Source organism: Bacillus rossius, chromosome 7 (genome assembly GCF_032445375.1).
Source record: "Bacillus rossius redtenbacheri isolate Brsri chromosome 7, Brsri_v3, whole genome shotgun sequence".
Lineage (NCBI taxonomy): Eukaryota > Metazoa > Arthropoda > Insecta > Phasmatodea > Bacillidae > Bacillus > Bacillus rossius.
Window position 1 is genome coordinate 67,239,002 of NC_086335.1, and position 19,958 is coordinate 67,258,959.

Below are 19,958 nucleotides of genomic sequence, written 5' to 3' on the forward strand. Positions count from 1 at the left end.
CTGAAAATGAACAAAACACGTACATAGATTATTGACAACATAGAAACGATTTAATTCTCGTGTAAACAATATTAAAAGTGGTGTATCATAATATGACTTACCGGTTTTGACATTAATTACATCTGCCCTTCGACAGCAGTTTATCCATAACTTCTGAATTTCAGAGCAAGTAGGAAAACGAAAGTATTTCACACTTTTATTTCGCCTACTGCTATTGTTGCACCCAAAGACAGAGCAGTATGACATGGTTTCTAAATAAAGTCTTGCATATATGTGAGTTGAATTATAACTTATAATAAACTAATACAAATAATATTATATATATAAGTATATTTAAAACCGCTGCTGTCTCCTAAACAATTCACGAGGTCAATCACAGACAATGGCGTACCAAGAGCGGCAAACAACTTCCTGGTAAACACGTGCAGCGCCCGCCCCTCCCGGCGCATGGCCTGGCCGCCAGGTGACGTCAGAGGCCTGGGAGTGGAGGGAGGGAAGATGCGCATGCCCTTACCTCCTTTCTTCCTAATACCATGCAGGCCAGGTAGTAGCACGCCAAATGGCGACGCGTGTCTGGCGACGAGCCACGCCCAGTGACGCGCGCCGGACGCAAGTGTGACGCCCGCGCCGCGTCACGCGGCCCTGGGGGGCGAGGTTTAACTGCGGGGCAGAGCGCCCAGACGCTCAGTACCTGACCGGCTCTCGAGGGGACTTCCAGAGGAACAGCGGCGGCGGCGAGGCGACCCTCTACCGGACATCCAGCCACAACCTCTCTGCCCCTGCCTGTACCTATTGTATTTGAAGACTAATAAAGAGGACTACACGGCGCTCGCTATTCCTTTATTTGCACCAGACAAGTAGCTCGTATGTCGTCGTAAGTAGAGTTGCTTTATGTTACACATCCACCTGCGGACTCTCTTGAGGTTTGCCAGAATAATCTCTTCATTTTCGGATTATTTGAAGTTGAGCATCGAAATCTTGCATTTTTTTGTTTTTAATTTATATATGTATTCACGCTAAAAACTCGCGTCATAATTGGAAATTGTTAATAAATGTCCGTATGCACGTATTTCATTGTGCAGGATTGAAACACACGAAGCTATAATTTATATAACATGGACGGAATAAACGTGATTATAATGGCCGCCCTTGAATGCAGATGAAACGCAATAACTCGCCCTGCCGTAGCGGACTGACTGTTTATTTGTGGCGTATATGCTAGAGTAGTCGTGACGGTAACGACATTGTTGGCTGTTTGGTCTGTCAGAAACAGTGATTGGGGAAATATACAGATAGAGCGAGGTGAAGCCAAAATTACACGTACCAATATGGCGGCCGTTTGTTTACAAATGTATCTGTATTGGAGGTTAAATTGGACAAATGTGTCATTTCATATTTTTACATTTGTATTATGAAGTTTCGTTTTGTACTTTTAATATTTATAAACATATTACCCAGTGATATTTTGATCTATTTTTTTTTTCGAACAACTTTACTGCAGTCGTTAATAAAAGCAGGCTGGAAGAGCTGATTCAAATATAAGCAAACGTCCGCCATATTGGTATTTGAAAATCAGAATGCTCCACCTGTATCCTTTCCTAACCTGTGGTCAGAACCGCCCCAGAACGGACGACCCGCGCTGTCTGCTGTGCGTCTCCGCTGTTTATAGCCTTGGCGCTGCCTCAACTCGGCCGCGGTTGCGTAACGGAACGCGAGACATGCGGCGAGGGTCTGGCACCCGGTGCGTCCATTCATCGCCGCATAGTTGGCATCCGGTCTAGAGCCGTGTGTTCCCGCTCGGGAAGCCTTCGTTCCACAGACGAGAGAGCCGCACCCGAAGTTCCCCGAAGTTCATGCACGCTTTTTTTTTCTCCGTTCTATCTCATTGTATAAACCAGTGTGGCATTAAATTTTGCCGTCGATTAGGATAGGTTAGCTAATTAAAAATACTGTAAAATAATTTTATGGTTGCTTAGCAAATAACTTTTTAACATTTAGCTATCCAGGGCTAGGAAACAGTTTACATGAATTCGCGGTATCTTTAATGTAGCTATCCTAACCAAATAAACCGTCCACAATGTTTTAAAGTATTTATAATGTAGCTAACCTAACCGAATTGACCATTGTAGAGACCTGCAAAATTCGCGGGTTCAATGACCTCCGGGATAGACTCTACTATCCTCTACACACTCGGGCAAATGCCACCTGTTCATTGGCTGCTGACTTGTGAGTCGTCTCGACCGAATGTCTGTGATTCGACACTTCTATGAGTGAGGGTCTCTAATTGGCCCTCAGTCCTCCAGATTAACAGTGAACCAATTGCAGAAGCAGCGCTAAGGTATAATTATTTGAATTGTAGCATATCACGAAATGAATCCGCGAATTTTGCAGGTCTCTAACCATTAGTTATCATGAGTAGCCCAATATAAACATTCACGGAATATGGGGCGTCCCGAGAATATTTGTGGAAGACAAAGACTTCCTAGATTTTATACGGTATGAAAAATTCACAAATCCACGAAGTACGTTTCTTCAATTAGGTATTTTCCTCTAAAAACAACTACAAATAAATAGTGTTGCCTTGTTTATGGTCTTTCCTTTAAATAACACCGCCATATTTATTTACAATGAACAAAAAAAAAACGAAGATACACGATTGGACGTTTGGCTCTCTCGTTTGTGAAAAGAAGGCTTCCCCATTAATCAGTGACTTCAAAGGCAGGCAACCTCTGAATATTAAAATGTGCGTTGAATCAACTATGTTGTTGTGACACACAAAAAGTTTAGTTTCACTGGTAAATTAAATATACTTTTTTTGGGGGGGTTACATTTTCACTTTAAGCTGTCGGTAATTACTTTGATTAAAATTTAATTGAAAGATGGAGTAAAATAATTTTGTGTCAATGTTACAATACCTGTGTATTACCATAGCAATCATGAAGTACCGCAGTAAAAATTCCTAACCTAAATATTGTTAACGTTAAACGCCATTGCTAATAGGCTTGGCTCCTTAACAGACAAAGCTGCGATGAAAAGAAAATCGTGCCATTGAAATTTCACATTATTGAATACTTATTACAGTTAAATTACATCGCTAACCTCTTATTCGTTTCACACCGCCAATTGCTACACACGTGCTATTTATGTATCGTAAATATATGGAGAGAAAAAACTTGACGGCTTTAAGCCGTAACCTTCATTACAGCCAGGCGCAATACAAGCATGGGCGTCGCAACTGGGGGGGACGGGGGGGACACGTCCCCCCCCCCCCCCAATAATAAAAGTCTTTAATTTCGTCCCCTCCAGTAATATATTTAGTTTCGGAGTTATATTAAAAATATTATTTCTGTGATACAACCCATATGTTGCGCATGGTGCATTTAGTCCAATCGTGGTAATGTGAGCACTGTGTTTTTACAAATTTGTTCTCTAAAAATATTTTTTTATAAAAAATAAATTATATTTTGCAAACAACTATAATAAGAATATTTAGGAAAGAAAAATGCCTAAAAACCACCTTTTTGGACCTTTAAACCCCATATTTTCCCGGGGGGGGGGGGGGGCGCTTTTTTTTCTCCAAGGGCTGGATATTCCTCAACAACTAAATCAATTGAAGTCCCCCCCCCCAAAAAAAATATATCCTTGCGATGCCCATGATACAAGTGCGAGGCATTCATTCTCTCTCATAACTTCAGCTTAATTAACAAATTTGTGGCCATTTTAATGCATTGGTACATATTAGGCATTTACCAATCACCCAAAAGAATAAAATAAAAAAAATTATCTGAGAAAAAATTTCAAAAATTGAGACTGAATTAAGAATAATTTTATAGTATGTACGAACTATCCATTTGATACAGTTTTAATGATGAGTTCAACTACTACTAGCGCTGTTAGTTCGCAGGCCGTCGCGAACTTCACTAAAGATACCCCAAGGCAAAGGATGGGAAGTTGCCAGACCTGTCCATATGACCATTGCGCAGGAAAAATGAATTCAAATACTAAAAGTGGTCGGTTAGGTTAGCTACATAAAACACTATGGACGGTTAGTTAGTATAGTATAGCTACATTAAAATAAACAGAGAAATATAAATATATATAAACTAGCTGACCCGGCAGACTTCGTACTGCCTAATTAAATTGCAATAAAGTCCTGTCAAAATGATTTGTAATGTGACATTTTTTTTTTCCTGAACAGAACCGTCACCCTGGTGATAGGGTGTTGTGAATAAGAAATATAATTAAATAAAACATATAAATAAAAAGATAAATAAAAAATAAGTAACCGCTTTATTGTTAATCATGTGAAACATTATAATTTTTATTTTCATTGTAGTGCATGATTAGATCGGTAATTAGCTTGGTTTGTAGCATTTCGGGTTCTTCTACCTAAATTGATTCGTCTAATAGGAGGCATATCTATATTATAGATTATTTTGTCACATGCAATAATTAGCGATCATAGGTAAATAAACACTGCACAAAACACTATATAGGTAAGAATTTGTTTCGTGTATAAGTTGACAAAAGCAAACTCATTAGGGTAGGTAACCTAAAATCCAAGAAGAAGAAAAAAACACTGACATTGACAGTTTGTTGTTGTTTCAACTTTTTTTTAAATTTGATATGACTTGGAGTCAAATCCTTCAAGCCGTATTTAAAATAGGGAAATGAAATAATAAAAACTTAAACTTATGAAATACTTTTGGTAACGCTGGTTTTATTTGACTGATGTAATGACTTGAAAACTGATACATTTTAAAGTAAAACAAATGAAATAATATCGCGAAGCCGACCAAATTGAACTATTCGATTTCGGTTTATTTTATTTTTTTTGTTTATCTGTGCTCCAACGCACACTGTTTTGATAGATATGATTGAACTTTTTACAGAGGTAATAAAGTGCAAATTGACTCTTTGACGTTAGGAACATACCTACATTGTTTAAACAACAATGAGTGCTCGTTTTAGTTAGAAAACGTTTGTATGGGAAAAAGAAAAGGGCTGGTTTTAGGGTTTTTCCGGCAATTATTCGAATTTTTCTCGCGTAAAAACCATCTTTGAACTTCAACGAACATTTAAAAAAAAAATTGGCCAAATTGGTCCAGGCGTTGTTGAGTTATGCGCTTACCAACACATTTTGCGATTCATTTTTATATTATAGATAAGCCCGAGGTTGGCCGAAGGTGAATATTCGGGCGTGTTCGGGCAGGGACAGAACTTGATGTACATCTTAGGCTTCCCGTGGTCAGAACATCATCATTGGTCGCAGTTTAACAAAAACGTGTTGTGGGCACGCAGCTTTTTCGTGCGGTTATCTCCATGACCTGCGATGTTTACCACGTCTTGCGACGCAACATGTGTGTTCATAAATCAGCCTGTTTGAATTGGTTCGTCGAAGTGATTCCAAGAAAATACCGGGACGGTTTCTTACTGTGGGCCATGGCTGATCCCTTCAACGTGTTTCCTCGACTTACAAATGAAGTGTTTGCCCTTCTGTGGTTATCTTGTTGTCAGAGAGATGGGAATTCATAACATCGTAGCAATACTTTTATATTACCGTTCGTTATTGCAATTCGCCGTAGCAGAGCATGATTTTATTGCTTTACTTTATCATCACATTGTCGTAGTATCAGTTATTTTATCTCGCCATGCGCTCTTGATAGCCTCTGGCTTAGTTGTTTTTTATGGGGAGAGGAGGGGGTTAAGAGTCAAGGAAAGTCAGGAGCGACGGGTACGACTCGTAGTAAACACAGACAATACATCAGTTATGACTTTCGAGGATGGTAGTTGGAACAATATATTTCCTGTCGTGGGAGATTTTCACGTCGTTTTTTTTTTTTTTTTCCCCATTTTACGTCTTGTTCCTATTTTTACTAACGAGTGAAAGACTGTGCAGTAAGTTCGGTGTAATATCATACTATCACTTTCTACCGCTGCGGCTAGAACTTTCGCATTTTCGTTTTTATTTGGCTGAATATTCTTTCTCTATCTATCTATCTATCTATATATATATATATATATATATATATATATATATATATATATATATAATCACATTGTAGGACTTTCAGGAATGCGCTAAGTAAATTGAACATATAAACAATAATTGATCTAGAAGGAATCACCAAGAGTATAAACTGGTAACCGCATAGTGTGACATTGGCCTTAAGTCCATTTTAGATTCGAATGGTTTTTTTTCTCTAAAAAAAATCGTTTTTATTTTTTTGTGGCACTTCCAATGAACCAAGCGCATTTCGCCACACTAAAATCTCAGGAAATAGTATATTTTTAGAAGTCAACTTTTACATATAGAAATTTAAGTGGTGATTTTGCTTGAGAAAATATATATTTTTTTTTTAAATATTTGTTTTGATACTTTTTTCTTAAGTCAATTGTTTGACGTTTTAGTTAATACGAGTCATAAATACATATATGTTATTGTTACTTAATACATGAAACACACATGTCAAGTTTGTATGAAAGACATGCTTACAACTAACACGTGTGCAAACCGGCATTAAATACAGACTTGTTGCAAACTCAATCCTTGCCGCTTCTCTGTATGAGGCTTGTTGGGCAATAATGGGGAGGAAATGCATTTATTGTAGCCCACTATAAGGATTACAATTGTCCTTCCAAATAAAACTCTCTGCTACCATATGCAGCTAAGTTGCTGTGATATTCTTAGTCTGTCTTCAATATTTTTTTTTGTTTATATCCTGGAAGGGAGGGGCTCGAAACCCACAGACCTACCTCCCACCCCACCCCTGACTATGTCCCTGGATCATAGGAAATACTCTTAAAAATAGTGGTTGTCTGTAAAGTCGGTTTACGGACGATAGTTTAACGTGACAACGTCATAACAAAACATTGATGAAATTATTGCATACTTTTATGATTAAAATTGAATCATTTTTGTTGAATTATCACTATTTTGTATGGATACGAAGGAGTGAAATGAAATCTACAATTTAATTGATAAATTTACTTTTATTTGCACTCATTAATTCAAATAACGAAGAGATTATTTTAACTATAACTTTTATACATGTTTGCTATTTAACTTCTTCCAATCTGTGTTATTCTGTTAAGGATAGGACAATGATAGGAAAAGTAGGAAACGAATGGGAGTGTTTCAAGTTTAATGTGCCTCGAAAAAGTCAAATCGATGGTTGTTCCAATCGAGTGGAAGAGAGATAGATGCGGCGCAAGCGTACAATGAGCGTAACGGTACACAGTGTAATGGGATTTTGTGCGTAACGGGACACTTTTTCGTGCGTGCAGCCGGCGTTCATCGATTTATTAGACGTTGTCTTGTCAAAAATATCATCGGTGACAATATAACCAAACAACCAGCATAGCTCGTGGGATCTGGCCGTCAGAGCGTGTCCCGTTCCAGCTCATTAGTTTATATGTACTTTCCACGCGGTTAAACTTGCTGACTTTTTGAGTGGCTGAACTTGAGCAAAATGAAAAAATAGATATCGCATACCTTTAGCATAATTAACTGGCAAAGTTGCATTTTAACGTTTTCGTGCTGTAATGGTTAGGTGAATGAAAAAGGTACATAAAACTAAAACTTTAAAGATTTAAAGTCAATTAAATTGTTTTAAATTCTTTAAAATAATAATTATAATAATTTTACATAGCCTTTTAAAATCCTCAGAATTATGATTTTAAAATATTTAATAAAATTATTATTATTTCCTGAAAGCATTAAAACCTTATCACGCAGTAGACACCAGCAAAAATTGACAGTAGTAGTATAATTAAGTGGCTCCTGCGACAGGCTTCAAGGCTGAGGTGTGAGGTGGCGGCTTTTGCCTTGGAACCTACATCTCCGATTACGTCACGGCTGTAACATTGGATGACCCTGACCTTCCAAATTCCTTCAAATTTTTAGTTACCCAATCTACCCCGGTCCTCGGTTAGATTCCCGGCGAGAGTAAACATTCATTTATGTATCAAAAATTTAAAAAATTCTTAATTGCAATTTAAATTTAAAATTTTTTAAAAAATTGCTGAAGTCAAACCCGCCATATTGGATTCCAGAAACGCTGCACATTTGGTTACGCCTAACCTCTTGAAAATCCGTAATCGCGTGTTTTTATTAATATTTAATACTGAGTATTTTTTTATTTGATTGAATTTATACTTTACCAACCTTTTTTATATTACTCCAGTCCTTTTCTTATTTTATTTATATTAACTTCTTGCATTTAAAATTAAAGTTAGTTTTTACTATCACGCCAAGTAAGTGTAATTTTTACATTCACATTTGTTTCAATAACCTATAGTGGTAGTTTAAATTTAAAACAGTTATTGTACACTTAACATAAGGTACACGGTAAGATATAACAAATTGTTTGAAATACGTGGTTCGCGTGCAATCACGCTGTCAGGTTGGCGACCGTGTCAGTGCTGTGTGTTTCAGAAGCACTGAGTGTGTTGCAGAAGCACTGAATGTGCGTGTGTTGCAGAAGCACTGAATGTGTCGCTGCTGTGTGTTGCAGAAGCACTGAATGTGTTGCAAGCACTGAGTGTGTCGCTGCTGTGTGTTGCAGAAGCACTGAATGTGTTGCAGAAGCACTGAGTGTGTCGCTGCCGTGTGTTGCAGAAGCACTGAGTGTGTTGCAGAAGCACTGAATGTGTCGCTGCCGTGTGTTGCAGAAGCTCTGAATGTGTTGCAGAAGCACTGAGTGTGTCGCTCCTGTGTGTTGCAGAAGCACTGAGTGTGTTGCAGAAGTACTGAGTGTGTCGTTGCTGTGTGTTGCAGAAGCACTGAGTGTGTTGCAGAAGCACTGAATGTGTCGCTGCCATGTGTTGCAGAAGCACTGAATGTGTTGCAGAAGCACTTAGTGTGTTGCAGAAGCACTGAGTGTATCGCTGCTGTGTGTCGCAGAAGCACTGAGTGTGTTGCAGAAGCACTGAGTGTGTTGCAGAAGCACTGAATGTGTTGCAGAAGCACTGAGTGTGTTGCAGAAGCACCGAGTGTGTCGCAGAAGCACTGAGTGTGTTGCCGCCGTGTGTTGCAGAAGCACTGAGTGTGTTGCAGAAGCACTGAGTGTGTTGCAGAAGCACTGAGTGTGTCGCAGAAGCACTGAGTGTGTCGCAGGAGCACTGAGTGTGTCGCCGCCGTGTGTTGCAGAAGCACTGAGTGTGTCGCAGAAGCACTGAGTGTGTCGCAGAAGCACTGAGTGTGTTGCAGAAGCACTGGGTGTGTTGCAGAAGCACCGAGTGTGTCGCAGAAGCACTGAGTGTGTTGCCGCCGTGTGTTGCAGAAGCACTGAGTGTGTTGCAGAAGCACTGAGTGTGTCGCAGAAGCACTGAGTGTGTCGCAGAAGCACTGAGTGTGTTGCAGAAGCACTGGGTGTGTTGCAGAAGCACCGAGTGTGTCGCAGAAGCACTGAGTGTGTTGCCGCCGTGTGTTGCAGAAGCACTGAGTGTGTCGCAGAAGCACTGAGTGTGTTGCAGAAGCACTGGGTGTGTTGCAGAAGCACCGAGTGTGTCGCAGAAGCACTGAGTGTGTTGCCGCCGTGTGTTGCAGAAGCACTGAGTGTGTTGCAGAAGCACTGAGTGTGTCGCAGAAGCACTGAGTGTGTCGCAGAAGCACTGAGTGTGTTGCAGAAGCACTGGGTGTGTTGCAGAAGCACCGAGTGTGTCGCAGAAGCACTGAGTGTGTTGCCGCCGTGTGTTGCAGAAGCACTGAGTGTGTCGCAGAAGCACCGAGTGTGTCGCAGAAGCACTGACTGTGTCGCCGCCGTGTGTTGCAGAAGCACTGAATGTATTGGACCGACTGCGAGCAGCGCGTCGACCAGTGCCCCGTGAGGACCTCGGAAGCCTCCGCCAAGCTCAAGCCGTCCAGCCCGTGCCGCGTGTCGCTGTTCAGTCGGCGCTGCTTCTGGATCCCCAAGCGGGAGCGCAAGAGGGGTCTGTCCGATGCACCGCCCCGCCCTCGCCATCGTCTGCCACGTCTCCAAATGCGCGTCGTTCCACCCGCGACTCAGTAGCATCGTGGAGGAGATACGCAACTGGAAGAAGCTCAACAAGATTCTGTGAAGACCAGAGTTCTTTCCGTTCTACTCTCTCTGCGGGGTGTTCGTGTTACCACTGACAGCGGCGTCGTCTCGAACAGACTGAGGCCTTGAAGCTGTAATCTCCGCGGGAAATTAAGTCGTGTCGTCACACGGGCGCCGAGTATCGCAAAGTTCGACTCGAGCGATAGGTGAATATATATATTGTCGAGTTCTGTCAACGGGACTCTTTGAAATTAGCAGACGTCCGCCGGAGATACCTCGACTGGTTTTCCTCGACCTGTACGTCTCGCGTTACAGTGACAAGTGTGTTGATACTTCTTTCCGGAAGGTTCGCATGAGAGTATAAACTGTGGTGATGTATCTGAGAAGGAGTTTCGACCCCGAGTTCAAGACGCCAGGCTGCTGTACCTCGCGCGCGGTGGGCCCGCCCGACATCCCCATGTGTTCCGTTTTGCGCGCCAGTGCGAGAACTAAGCTTTCCGAGCAACTAATTTTTCATCGTTTCCTCTAGGTCGTGGTGTTAGCCCGGCCTGGTTTAGGTGTCCTTCCGTTCCGTAGGCTATAGTGTTCGATTTTTAAATTTTTTGTTGTGTTTCTGAATTGTTTGGCTTGCCGAGCCTCCGCCGTCGACCACCGATCAGACTCGCGAGTGCTCGGGGCAGCCCGGGCGGCGGGTGTAGAGGCCGCAGGGTCCGGCGCGGTCGTCGAGGAATGGAACTGGACCTGATCCTGAGCGATGTGGCGAGCATCATGGACGCGCCGTTCCCCGACCAGCCGGCCGCGGCGACGCAGCGCTGGGCGCAGCCGGTGAGCCCCGGGTCAGGGGGCGCGGGCAACAGCAGCAGCAGCAGCAGCTGCAGCAGCAGTAGCGGTGCGCTGCTGCCCTGGGGCGATGATGCCCTCGGGCTGGGCGCGCAGGACGGCGGCGGAGACGGCCCGCTCGCGCGCAAGCGCCGCCGCTGGGACGACGACGACGGGCCGCCGCTCCTCAAGGTCTCCGCCGCCGGCTACAAGACCGAGCCTCTGGACAAGGACCCCGCCAAGAGGACCCTTGCAGGTGCGTCGTCAGTCACTGTGTGCCGACACGGCTGTGCCGTTCACGCCGAAGTTGCTGGAAAAGTCAACATAATCCACATTGAATTCCAAAATTGTTTCCGAGCAGTTCATAACGACGGCGCCACGGCAGGTAAGTTCGCTCGCCTCCCACCAAGTTATTTTGGGTTGACGTATAGCCGTGAACCGTTGGGTTGGGTTTCCTCGGGGTACTCCCGTTACCGCACTCATATGGTGGTGTTCCAAGACGTTCGGGTGAGGTAGCGACTAAGCACCACATTGTTGGGATGAAGCCGTGACCTAACTCGTGGGCCGTATTCCAGGACGTGTCAAAACAGAATCCCCAGTACGGAAAAGAATCGGCAAACGTTTTAATAAACTATGCCCTGTGCGAGGCTATAAACTGGTCTCAACGCATTCTAGCGGACGTTTCGCAATCATCGATACAATTGTTACGGAAAAAAAATATTAGCGATAGCAGCACCTTCGCACAAAAAAATAGAACCTCGTTTCTATATGTTTCTCAAGTACTTTTTATTTGCGATTATTTCTTGTCATGGCCATTGAAGTGTACATAATGTATTCCAGGTAGTTTCGCTATCATAGTTTCTTTAACACACCAACGCGCTTGGTACGCCCCACTATGATCACAAAAATGTCTAAATACAAAGTTAATGGCGCCAGACGCGGGTCCGCAATCTGGACGAAACCAACTAAAAAATTTAGCTCTGCGCATGCGCGGAATTTTAGGAACAGATCGGCAACGGATAGAACACCAAATCCGTTTCCTAAAAATAAGGGCCGGGCCGTATCCTATTGTGCACTAGGAATTCGTTAGGGTACAGGTGTAGCATATTCAACACCTAAATTCTTGTTTTTGTGTCTTGGAATACCGGCCTTACATTTCTCATTTCACCAACCTTCATCGTCTCTGATGGCCCAGCAAACCGTCGCAATCTGAACTGACAATGATTTCCGTTTCTACTACCATCCAGCAAAATATTAAAAAAAAAAAAAAAACGTAAGGCATGGGTGGGAATAACGAAATTTCAGTAGCTCAAAGGCACTTTTCAGTATCCCAGTGACCAGCTAAGTAATCCAGTAGATCTGGCAACACTGGTCTCTGGTCTCCGCGGACTAACGACGACAATAGACAGCGGGTTCTTGCTGCGTAGTTATAAATTTGTAGCCCGACATTGAACTGTATTTACTTTTTTTTTTTTTTCAAATAACTGTCAAAAACTCATATAGCTGGCCCAGTTGTGACATTGTTGAGGTTATGAAATCGTGTATCACCCTGTATTACGTCTCAGTGTTAATGCGATAAGGGTTTGACGTATCGTGACCAGCGCATTGAAATATATGTTGCGTCGAAATACAACCTAGTCGTTTTAACAAACGCGTTCATCTGCTGCATAGGCGTGCCTACAGGGGGGGGGGGGGGGGCAGGTGGGCCATGGCCCCCCCTAATGTAATCACTCAGATCGGCATTTTCTCTAATGCGTTCGTTAATATTCGTATATTCCTGGCACTGTGACACTCAAACTGTTTTTCAGTTTTGCAGCGTGCTAATTAACAAAATTTTTAAACATTTTATCGTTCTGGAAATACAGCCGCCTTAGTTTATTAAAAACACGAGGTCCCTTAAAATGGCCAAGCAAAAAAAAAATTTAAGAGCTTTGTTAAAGTTCTGTTGTCTGAATTGTTGTGTTTGCATTCACAAAAAAGAAGTTCATTTCAAGGTAGATCTGTACCAAGCTATTGGAAAATTCGAGGGGGATAAATGTGTAAGTAGTACCCTTTAAACATTGTCTATGGAAAAAAAAAACATATTTTCAAGATTGTTAAAATTGTACGGATATAAATATTAACTAGTAAACATATCTCGTCGATACTGCACAAAAATATAAACACGGAAATGAGTGAATGTATTTAAGCTATTTAACATTCTAAATTCAGCTTCTGATTTAAAAATTTAGCAGGGCCCCCCCTAATGGAAATGTCTGGGCACGCCTATGATCTGCTGTCAAATTTTAAATGGTGTTGCGTACGCCCGTAAACCTAAGACATCTCACGCGTGAGAGACGTAGCGGATGTCCCGAGAGCCTGTGAGTTTTCTCGGAGTTCTCCAGTTTGCGCGCCACACACACACACACACACACACACACACACACACACACACACACACACACACACACACACATTCCCTGGGTGCTTCCAGACAACATGCCACTGTTTACTTGTTCGTTTTGACGGTTCCAACGACAGGTGGTGTTCCGAAGGTGGCACCGTGCATGGAAGACAAGGCTCTGTCCACAGCATCACGGGTCTCTCACCTGCCTGAGCGCGCGGCCTTCAGCTCCCGTGGACGACCCGCCATGTCGGGGACCGTGCGGGCTTATCTTATCTGGCTGCCAGACGTAGAGCAGCTTGCCGTGTGCGATAACGACCTCTCGTGTTTTCTAGTTCTGCAGTCGTGCTTTTTTTTTTGCAAGCGCGCAATTTTTTTTTTTCCAAGAAGTTGTCAACCCTTCGAGGCCTTGCAATTCCTACGAGATGCAGATCCTGTTTCGTGCGGTAGACTTGGAATTTTGACTGGTAAATGGTGTATTGTGTCTGGGTCACTCGTTGTAGCTTCCAAAGGGTCAGGCCTCTCAATCTCCATACTGCGGAAGGCAATGGATCTCCATGGCAGAATCATCTCGCCTAGTCACATCGTTACCCTCTCCCCGCGTTCGGGGTTAAATTAGGCCCCGTCATCTTGTTATTTTTTTTTGCATATTGTTGCTATATTTCTGATTTTGAACTATTTATCCTAATTTTTTTGGCATGTAAATGCGTAAATCATTTCTCCCAGACCTATACATTGGTGTAATCATATATTTGCTAATGGGCACCAATTTGTAAGCGAGGAAACAAATTATTATTTCACGCGGGCAACTTCAGCTCTCATTATAATCACGCCAGTTCACAAGTGTCGACTTCAGCAAGTAGCCAACGCTGATTCCTGTGCTATTAACGACCCAAAAAGAATTAGCACTTAAGCTTTATTGGAAGCACTATCCAAATATTTGAAATTGCGAGATGGTGAGGCCTAATCCCCCTTTATCAGCCGTTTTTTCCCTCCCTCCCGATTATGTCTATTATTCATTTTGCGTATTACGACGATCTTTGGTTCACATCTTCATCAGCTGTGACTGTTTTGATTAAAACTCGCAAGTTAGTTGAAACCTTTTTTTCCTCACTACTCCTACCATAGATGGCAATCGACCAGCCATAACTACACCCACCGCTGTTACTGAGTCAAGAAACAGCTGTTTCATCTCCCCCCCCCCCCTTTTTTTTTTCATCGTTCGTATCTTGGCTTCAAGTACCTCACTCAGACAGATACGTCTGGTTCAGGATGTTGATGTTGCTTCAATGCAGTTGGTGATGACGGAACACAACCAGAATAATGTCGCCTGGTATGTCTGCCCCATCCTTACTTAGATCGAGGACGGACATCGACCCTCTGCGATGGCTGTGAGTCCCAATTCTGCGCACATGCTGGATGAACTCATAATCTCGCGCAATTTTTTTTTTTAAATCACAGGTTTCCGGGTGGACGAAACTATGCCCCCTAGGGCTGGGATTGCGTGCATGGAGCAGGGCCTAGGCACGGGGGAGGGGGGGTGTTTGTGAGGTCCGAACCCCTCCCTTCAAGGGTTTAATTATTTATTTATTTTGTATTTTTGTTCCGTAGATCCCACATGGAGTCAAGGCTCCGGGATATAGAACATGTCACGTTATACATGTAGTTCCCTTTACATACAAATATGTATGTGCAGACATTAATATTTACATGATGCAAGTTACAAACAAAAAAAAAACAAGCGAAGATAGAACACGAAAATTACACAAACTCAAATATATAAGTTTACTGAGAGAGATTATTTTAGAGGAATTATTGTAAACCTTAGTGGGCTGCAATAATGTTTTTTCCTTCCTACTATAGCCCGACATGGCTCATACACACAAGCGGCAGGAATTGTTTTTCCAAGTAATCTATATTTAATGCTGCTTTGCATAAAGAACAAAGTATGAAAGACAAATAAAAACCCATGTATATATATATAACTTTTAAAATAAATATAAATGCGTTCAGACATTTGTGAGGTTATAATTTTATCCGTCCGTCCGTTAAAAGTTAAAGCTTGGCCAGGTTTGACGAACGGACGGATGAAATTGTTCGGGCCACTTGATTGGCTGAATGTCACGTATTGCCGGACGGACGGACGGGTGACGGACAGGTGATATTATTGAAAATATTATTATATATTATTGAACTCCCACAACTTTCACGAGTTAACTGATTATTCAAAATTTAGCAACGGTACATACTCATTTACAACACACGAAAACAATAAACAAAAACAATCGAAAAAAAAAACCATTTATTTTGTCGCTATATTTACTGCGCTCTGGTGACTACATCATAAATCACAAAATCAATAAATTCTAACATCGCATTTGTAGACCTTTATTTACTCGTATACAGGTCAAATTTTCCGTGCGACAATGTGACGTCATTCACATGATATAAGAACACGAACCGCCCACAGGTTCGGAATGTTGTAGACGGACTTTTTATCAGTAATGATTACGGAAAATATTATAATACTTGGCAGCACTACACTGTGCTGAACTACGGTGTTGATGTTCCGTGTAGCATTGTGAGAAGCCTTCTTTTCACAGACGAGAGAGCTAAAACCCGAAGTTCCCCGATGTTTATGTTTTTTCCGTATATTTAATGTAGCATGTAGCTATCCTAACCAAATCAACCGTCCACAATGTTTTAAAGTATTTATAATGTAACTAACCTAACCTAACCTAACCTAACCTAACCTAATTGACCATTAGTATCCTTTTATCAACACCGCCATATTTATTTACAATGAACAAAAAAAAACCGAATATGCACGATCGGGCGTTTGGCTCTCACGTCTGTGAAAAGGATTCCCGTAGCCTTGTAGCGAGAGACCGAGCGCCTCTGCCATCTAGCGGCGGGTTCGGCAACTGGGTGCGTTCGCCAGCGAGTGGGAGAGCTGGGAGTAGCGTCTGTGTTGCCCGCGGAGATCACAGGTCGGCGTGGCCAGCCAGCATGGTGATTGGTCGACGTCAGGATGGCGTGCTCGAAGAAAAGGCGGCATGGCGCTCTGTGGTTTGTCGGTCAGTACTGCAGTTCGTTGACGATGGGCGCACGTCTCGCCCTCTGATGGGCGGTCACGGTAATTTTCAAATACGTAGTTCTTTACTTTCCTGGTGTCCCCTAAGAACCAAAACATCCTTCCTAACAATGTAAGGAGAGCACACTTGTCATAGGCGTAAGAAAACCGCCCAATTATGGCCATTATTCTTTTATACATTTTCATAATATAGTTTATTAACATTTGTATTAGGTTGTGATCAAAAATGAAGTTTTTCTACTAGTGTCAAATTTATAAAACAATTCAAGCCCCTTTTTTGTTTCAAATAAATATAGTTTTCGTAACGATAGAATTTCCGGCATAACAAAACATTTTGACTAATGTCAGGTAATGAGAACTAAAGAAAAATACTAAATAAAAAAATATGGTAATGAAGCTGTAGATACGGTGATTAAATCGTTAAACATAGTCAAATACAATATGCCGCCAACTCTGCTAGGCAGTGGTCGAGATAGATTATACATATAAATAAATATATGACCTAAGTGGAGACATAACAGTTAAATGACTGATATGAAAACTAGACATTGGAACGCCCGATACGAGTCCAGGTCGTCATCGTGTTCGACCCGACTCGGATTTATCACGAGTCGACGCGTTCTAGTGGACGAGGAGATAATGGTTCGAGAGTGTTTACTACGACGTGCGCGCCAGTGCGGGCAGGGCCGCGTCTAGGGGGGGCAAAAGGGGCATTTTCCCCGGGCCTCACATTCAAGGGGGCCTCAAATTTTATCCAAAAAATATATCATTATTTAAAGTTAATTACCATTTTATATCTGACTTAATAATAACATGTCTTTAAATTTAGATACCTATTTATTTAGTTTTGTAAAGCATGATTCCACAATAAAACCACACCATGCTGTAACTTGTATGGTTTTATTTATAACTACTGAGTAAGTCACCGACATCGACGCCGGTCCATGAACCTCCTCAAACACTAGAACCATGTGATTGTGATGGTAAGTTGCCTTTGACTTTACCACTTTCAAGCTCTGATAAAGTTAAAGAAAACACAGAAGTAACTAAAATAAATAATAGTAACCTCAACTCCAGAAATTCCCATAACTTCTAGAAACTGTTCTAGGACTGAAAGAAGTGTAGAGTTTGATAGTGCAGTGTTAAAAGAAGAAATCCAGCAAGATCCTACGGCATGGCCTGGCAATATCACTGACGAAATTATAGTTATTGTGTTGATAAGGGGCCGGACTTTTTTAGTAATAATGATGGAGACTACACAACTTCTGCTAGGCAGTATCCAAAATGTACTCGTAAACTAACACAATCTGCATTTGTGAGAGTTCTTGAAAATGGAGTGACAGGAGAGAAAATGGTTATTGTACTCTAAATGTACGGGAAATGTGTTTTGCTTTGCGTGCAAACTTTTCAGTAATTGTAAACTATCAAAATTTGTAAATGGTTTTTCTAATTGGAAGAAAACAGAAGAAAAATTGAGGGAGCATGAAAACAGTATTGAACACAAAGCATGTTCTTTAAAATGGGTTTCAAAAAAATAAAAAAATGTCAATTTCATCACATTTAGATGCACAAGTGACTGAGACAAATTACTGGAAGAATGTTCTTGTTAGAGTGGTGGCAGTTGTAAAATTTTTGTGCAGTCGTGGTCTTCCTTTTCGTGGTGATAATCAGATGCTTGGATCACCTCGTAATGGTAATTACCTAGGAATTTCGGAACTCCTTGCTCAGTTTGATCCTTTTTTACAGGAACATTTAAGGATACATGGGAACAAAGGAAAAGGTCATGTATTGTATCTTTCTTCTGATATATGTGAAGAATTCATTAAGCTAATGGCCAACAAAGTTCGGAAACACATGCTAAATGAGATTAGACAGGCCAAATATTATTCACTGATAGTTGATTCTACACCTGATGTTTCCCATACAGATTTGTTATCTTTTGTGTTTAGATACTGCCTTAACGGTAACATTTTGGAAAGGTTTTTGTGTTCCATTCCAATTTACATCCACACAGGAAGAAATTTAAGTGAAGTTGTAACCTGTACTCTAAAAGACAACACCATTGATATCCAGGATTGCCGAGGTCAGAGCTATGATAATGCAGCCAACATGTCAGGAAAATATGAGGGCCTACAAGCGCACATTAAATCAATAAACAGCTCTGTGCTGTATGTTCCATGTGCAGCACATTCAGTAAACTTAGTAGGAAAAAACAGCGTTGGTGAATGTATTCATGCAACAAAACTGTTTCTGTTTATAGAAAAGTTGTACTCATTTTTCGCTGCTTCCACTCACAGGTGGTCAGTTCTTGAAGGAGTTATTTCGGAAAGCACAGGAAATAGCGGAAAGCCAAAAATCAATGTCAAGAGATTGTCGGAAACAAGGTAGTCATGCAGAGAAGATGCATTGAAAACTCTCGTCATTCATTATGATGATATTTTCTGTGTATTTAATGATATGTTCAACGACAAAAATGAAACGCAAGTCACGAGGATGGAAGTGAACTCCCTCATGAAGAAAATGCAATATTTAGAATTTGCTTTTATGGCCGTATTTTGGTACGACATTATGGAAGATTCGGTGCAGTAACCAAGCATCTACAGAAGCCTGGACTCGATGTCATAACTGGTCATCAACTGATAAATTCTTTGAAAGATTTTGTTTCCGATTTGCGAAATAATTTTGATGAAATTGAAGTTAAAGCAACACAACTAAGCAACCAAGTGTTACAAACTTTTGTAGATACTAGATCATCCAAAAATAAAAAGTTTTTGGATGGAAAAGACGAACTTTCAACTGTTGTAACATCCCGCGAGAATTTCAGAATTTCCACATTTCTATGCATTGCTGATAAGCTCCGCATGGAACTGGAGAAGAGAGCTGCTTCCTACAAAGATATTGCCTCAAAATTTGGGGTTCTTTGTAACTTAACTACAGCAAGTGAAGATGAACTCAAATCTAGTGCTACTGAGTTGGTCAGAAAATACAGAAAGGATCTGCAGTCTGTTATTACAAATTAATTATTACACTTATCATCATTTCTCAGAGAGCAACAAGTTAAAGACAGCGTTACATCATCACTCCACAAAAGGTTTTGCAGCACTTATATAACAGTGATATAATTGATGTATTTCCAAATGTAGCAATAGCACTGCGCTTGTATTTGACACTACCAATCACAAACTGTGAAAGTGAAAGATCATTTTCAAAACTGTCAGTTCTGAAGAATCAATTCCGATCTACCATGTCACAAGAGAGATTAAACTCGTTAGCGGTGATTTATACAGAACATGATCTTGTGAACAGCATTTTATTTGATGGACTCATTAACTTGTTTGCTGCTAAAAAGGCAAGGAAGAAGTTTATTGCAAAGCGAGTTAATAAATATTTAATTTTGATTGGTCGGGATCTGCAACTCATAAAATTGTGTAAATATTTGAGAACGATTTAAGACTTTCGTAAATGAAGCAGAGAAATATTGGGGGTGGGTGTTGGCTATGAAATATTACTCCATTTCAACTAGAAAATTTGTTGTTATACATTATTTTGTTTTCTCTGCATAAATATGTTTCATATTTCTGTGTATAGATGCTGCATTTCATTATGGTACTTCTTGTCCTTTTTTATGTTAGTTATTACA

The 19,958-nt window shown here is 41.3% G+C and overlaps 1 protein-coding gene across 4 annotated transcripts in view; it reads left to right on the plus strand.

The window, feature by feature from the left end:
* The window catches only part of LOC134534273 (transcription factor CP2-like protein 1), a 122,501-nt gene that overhangs the window by 47,478 nt on the left and 55,065 nt on the right, over positions 1-19,958 (plus strand). The window contains exon 2 of one of the 4 annotated variants that reach the window (XM_063372574.1): positions 9,777-11,097. The exons of 1 other annotated variant lie outside the window; for it this stretch is intronic. In XM_063372574.1, coding sequence (XP_063228644.1) covers positions 10,752-11,097 — 346 coding nt within the window. In that variant the 5' untranslated portion in view covers positions 9,777-10,751. Of the gene's footprint in view, positions 1-9,776; positions 11,098-16,209; positions 16,302-16,332; positions 16,361-19,958 lie in introns of those variants that run through there. 2 more of the 4 variants (XM_063372577.1, XM_063372576.1) reach the window with 2 other exon arrangements.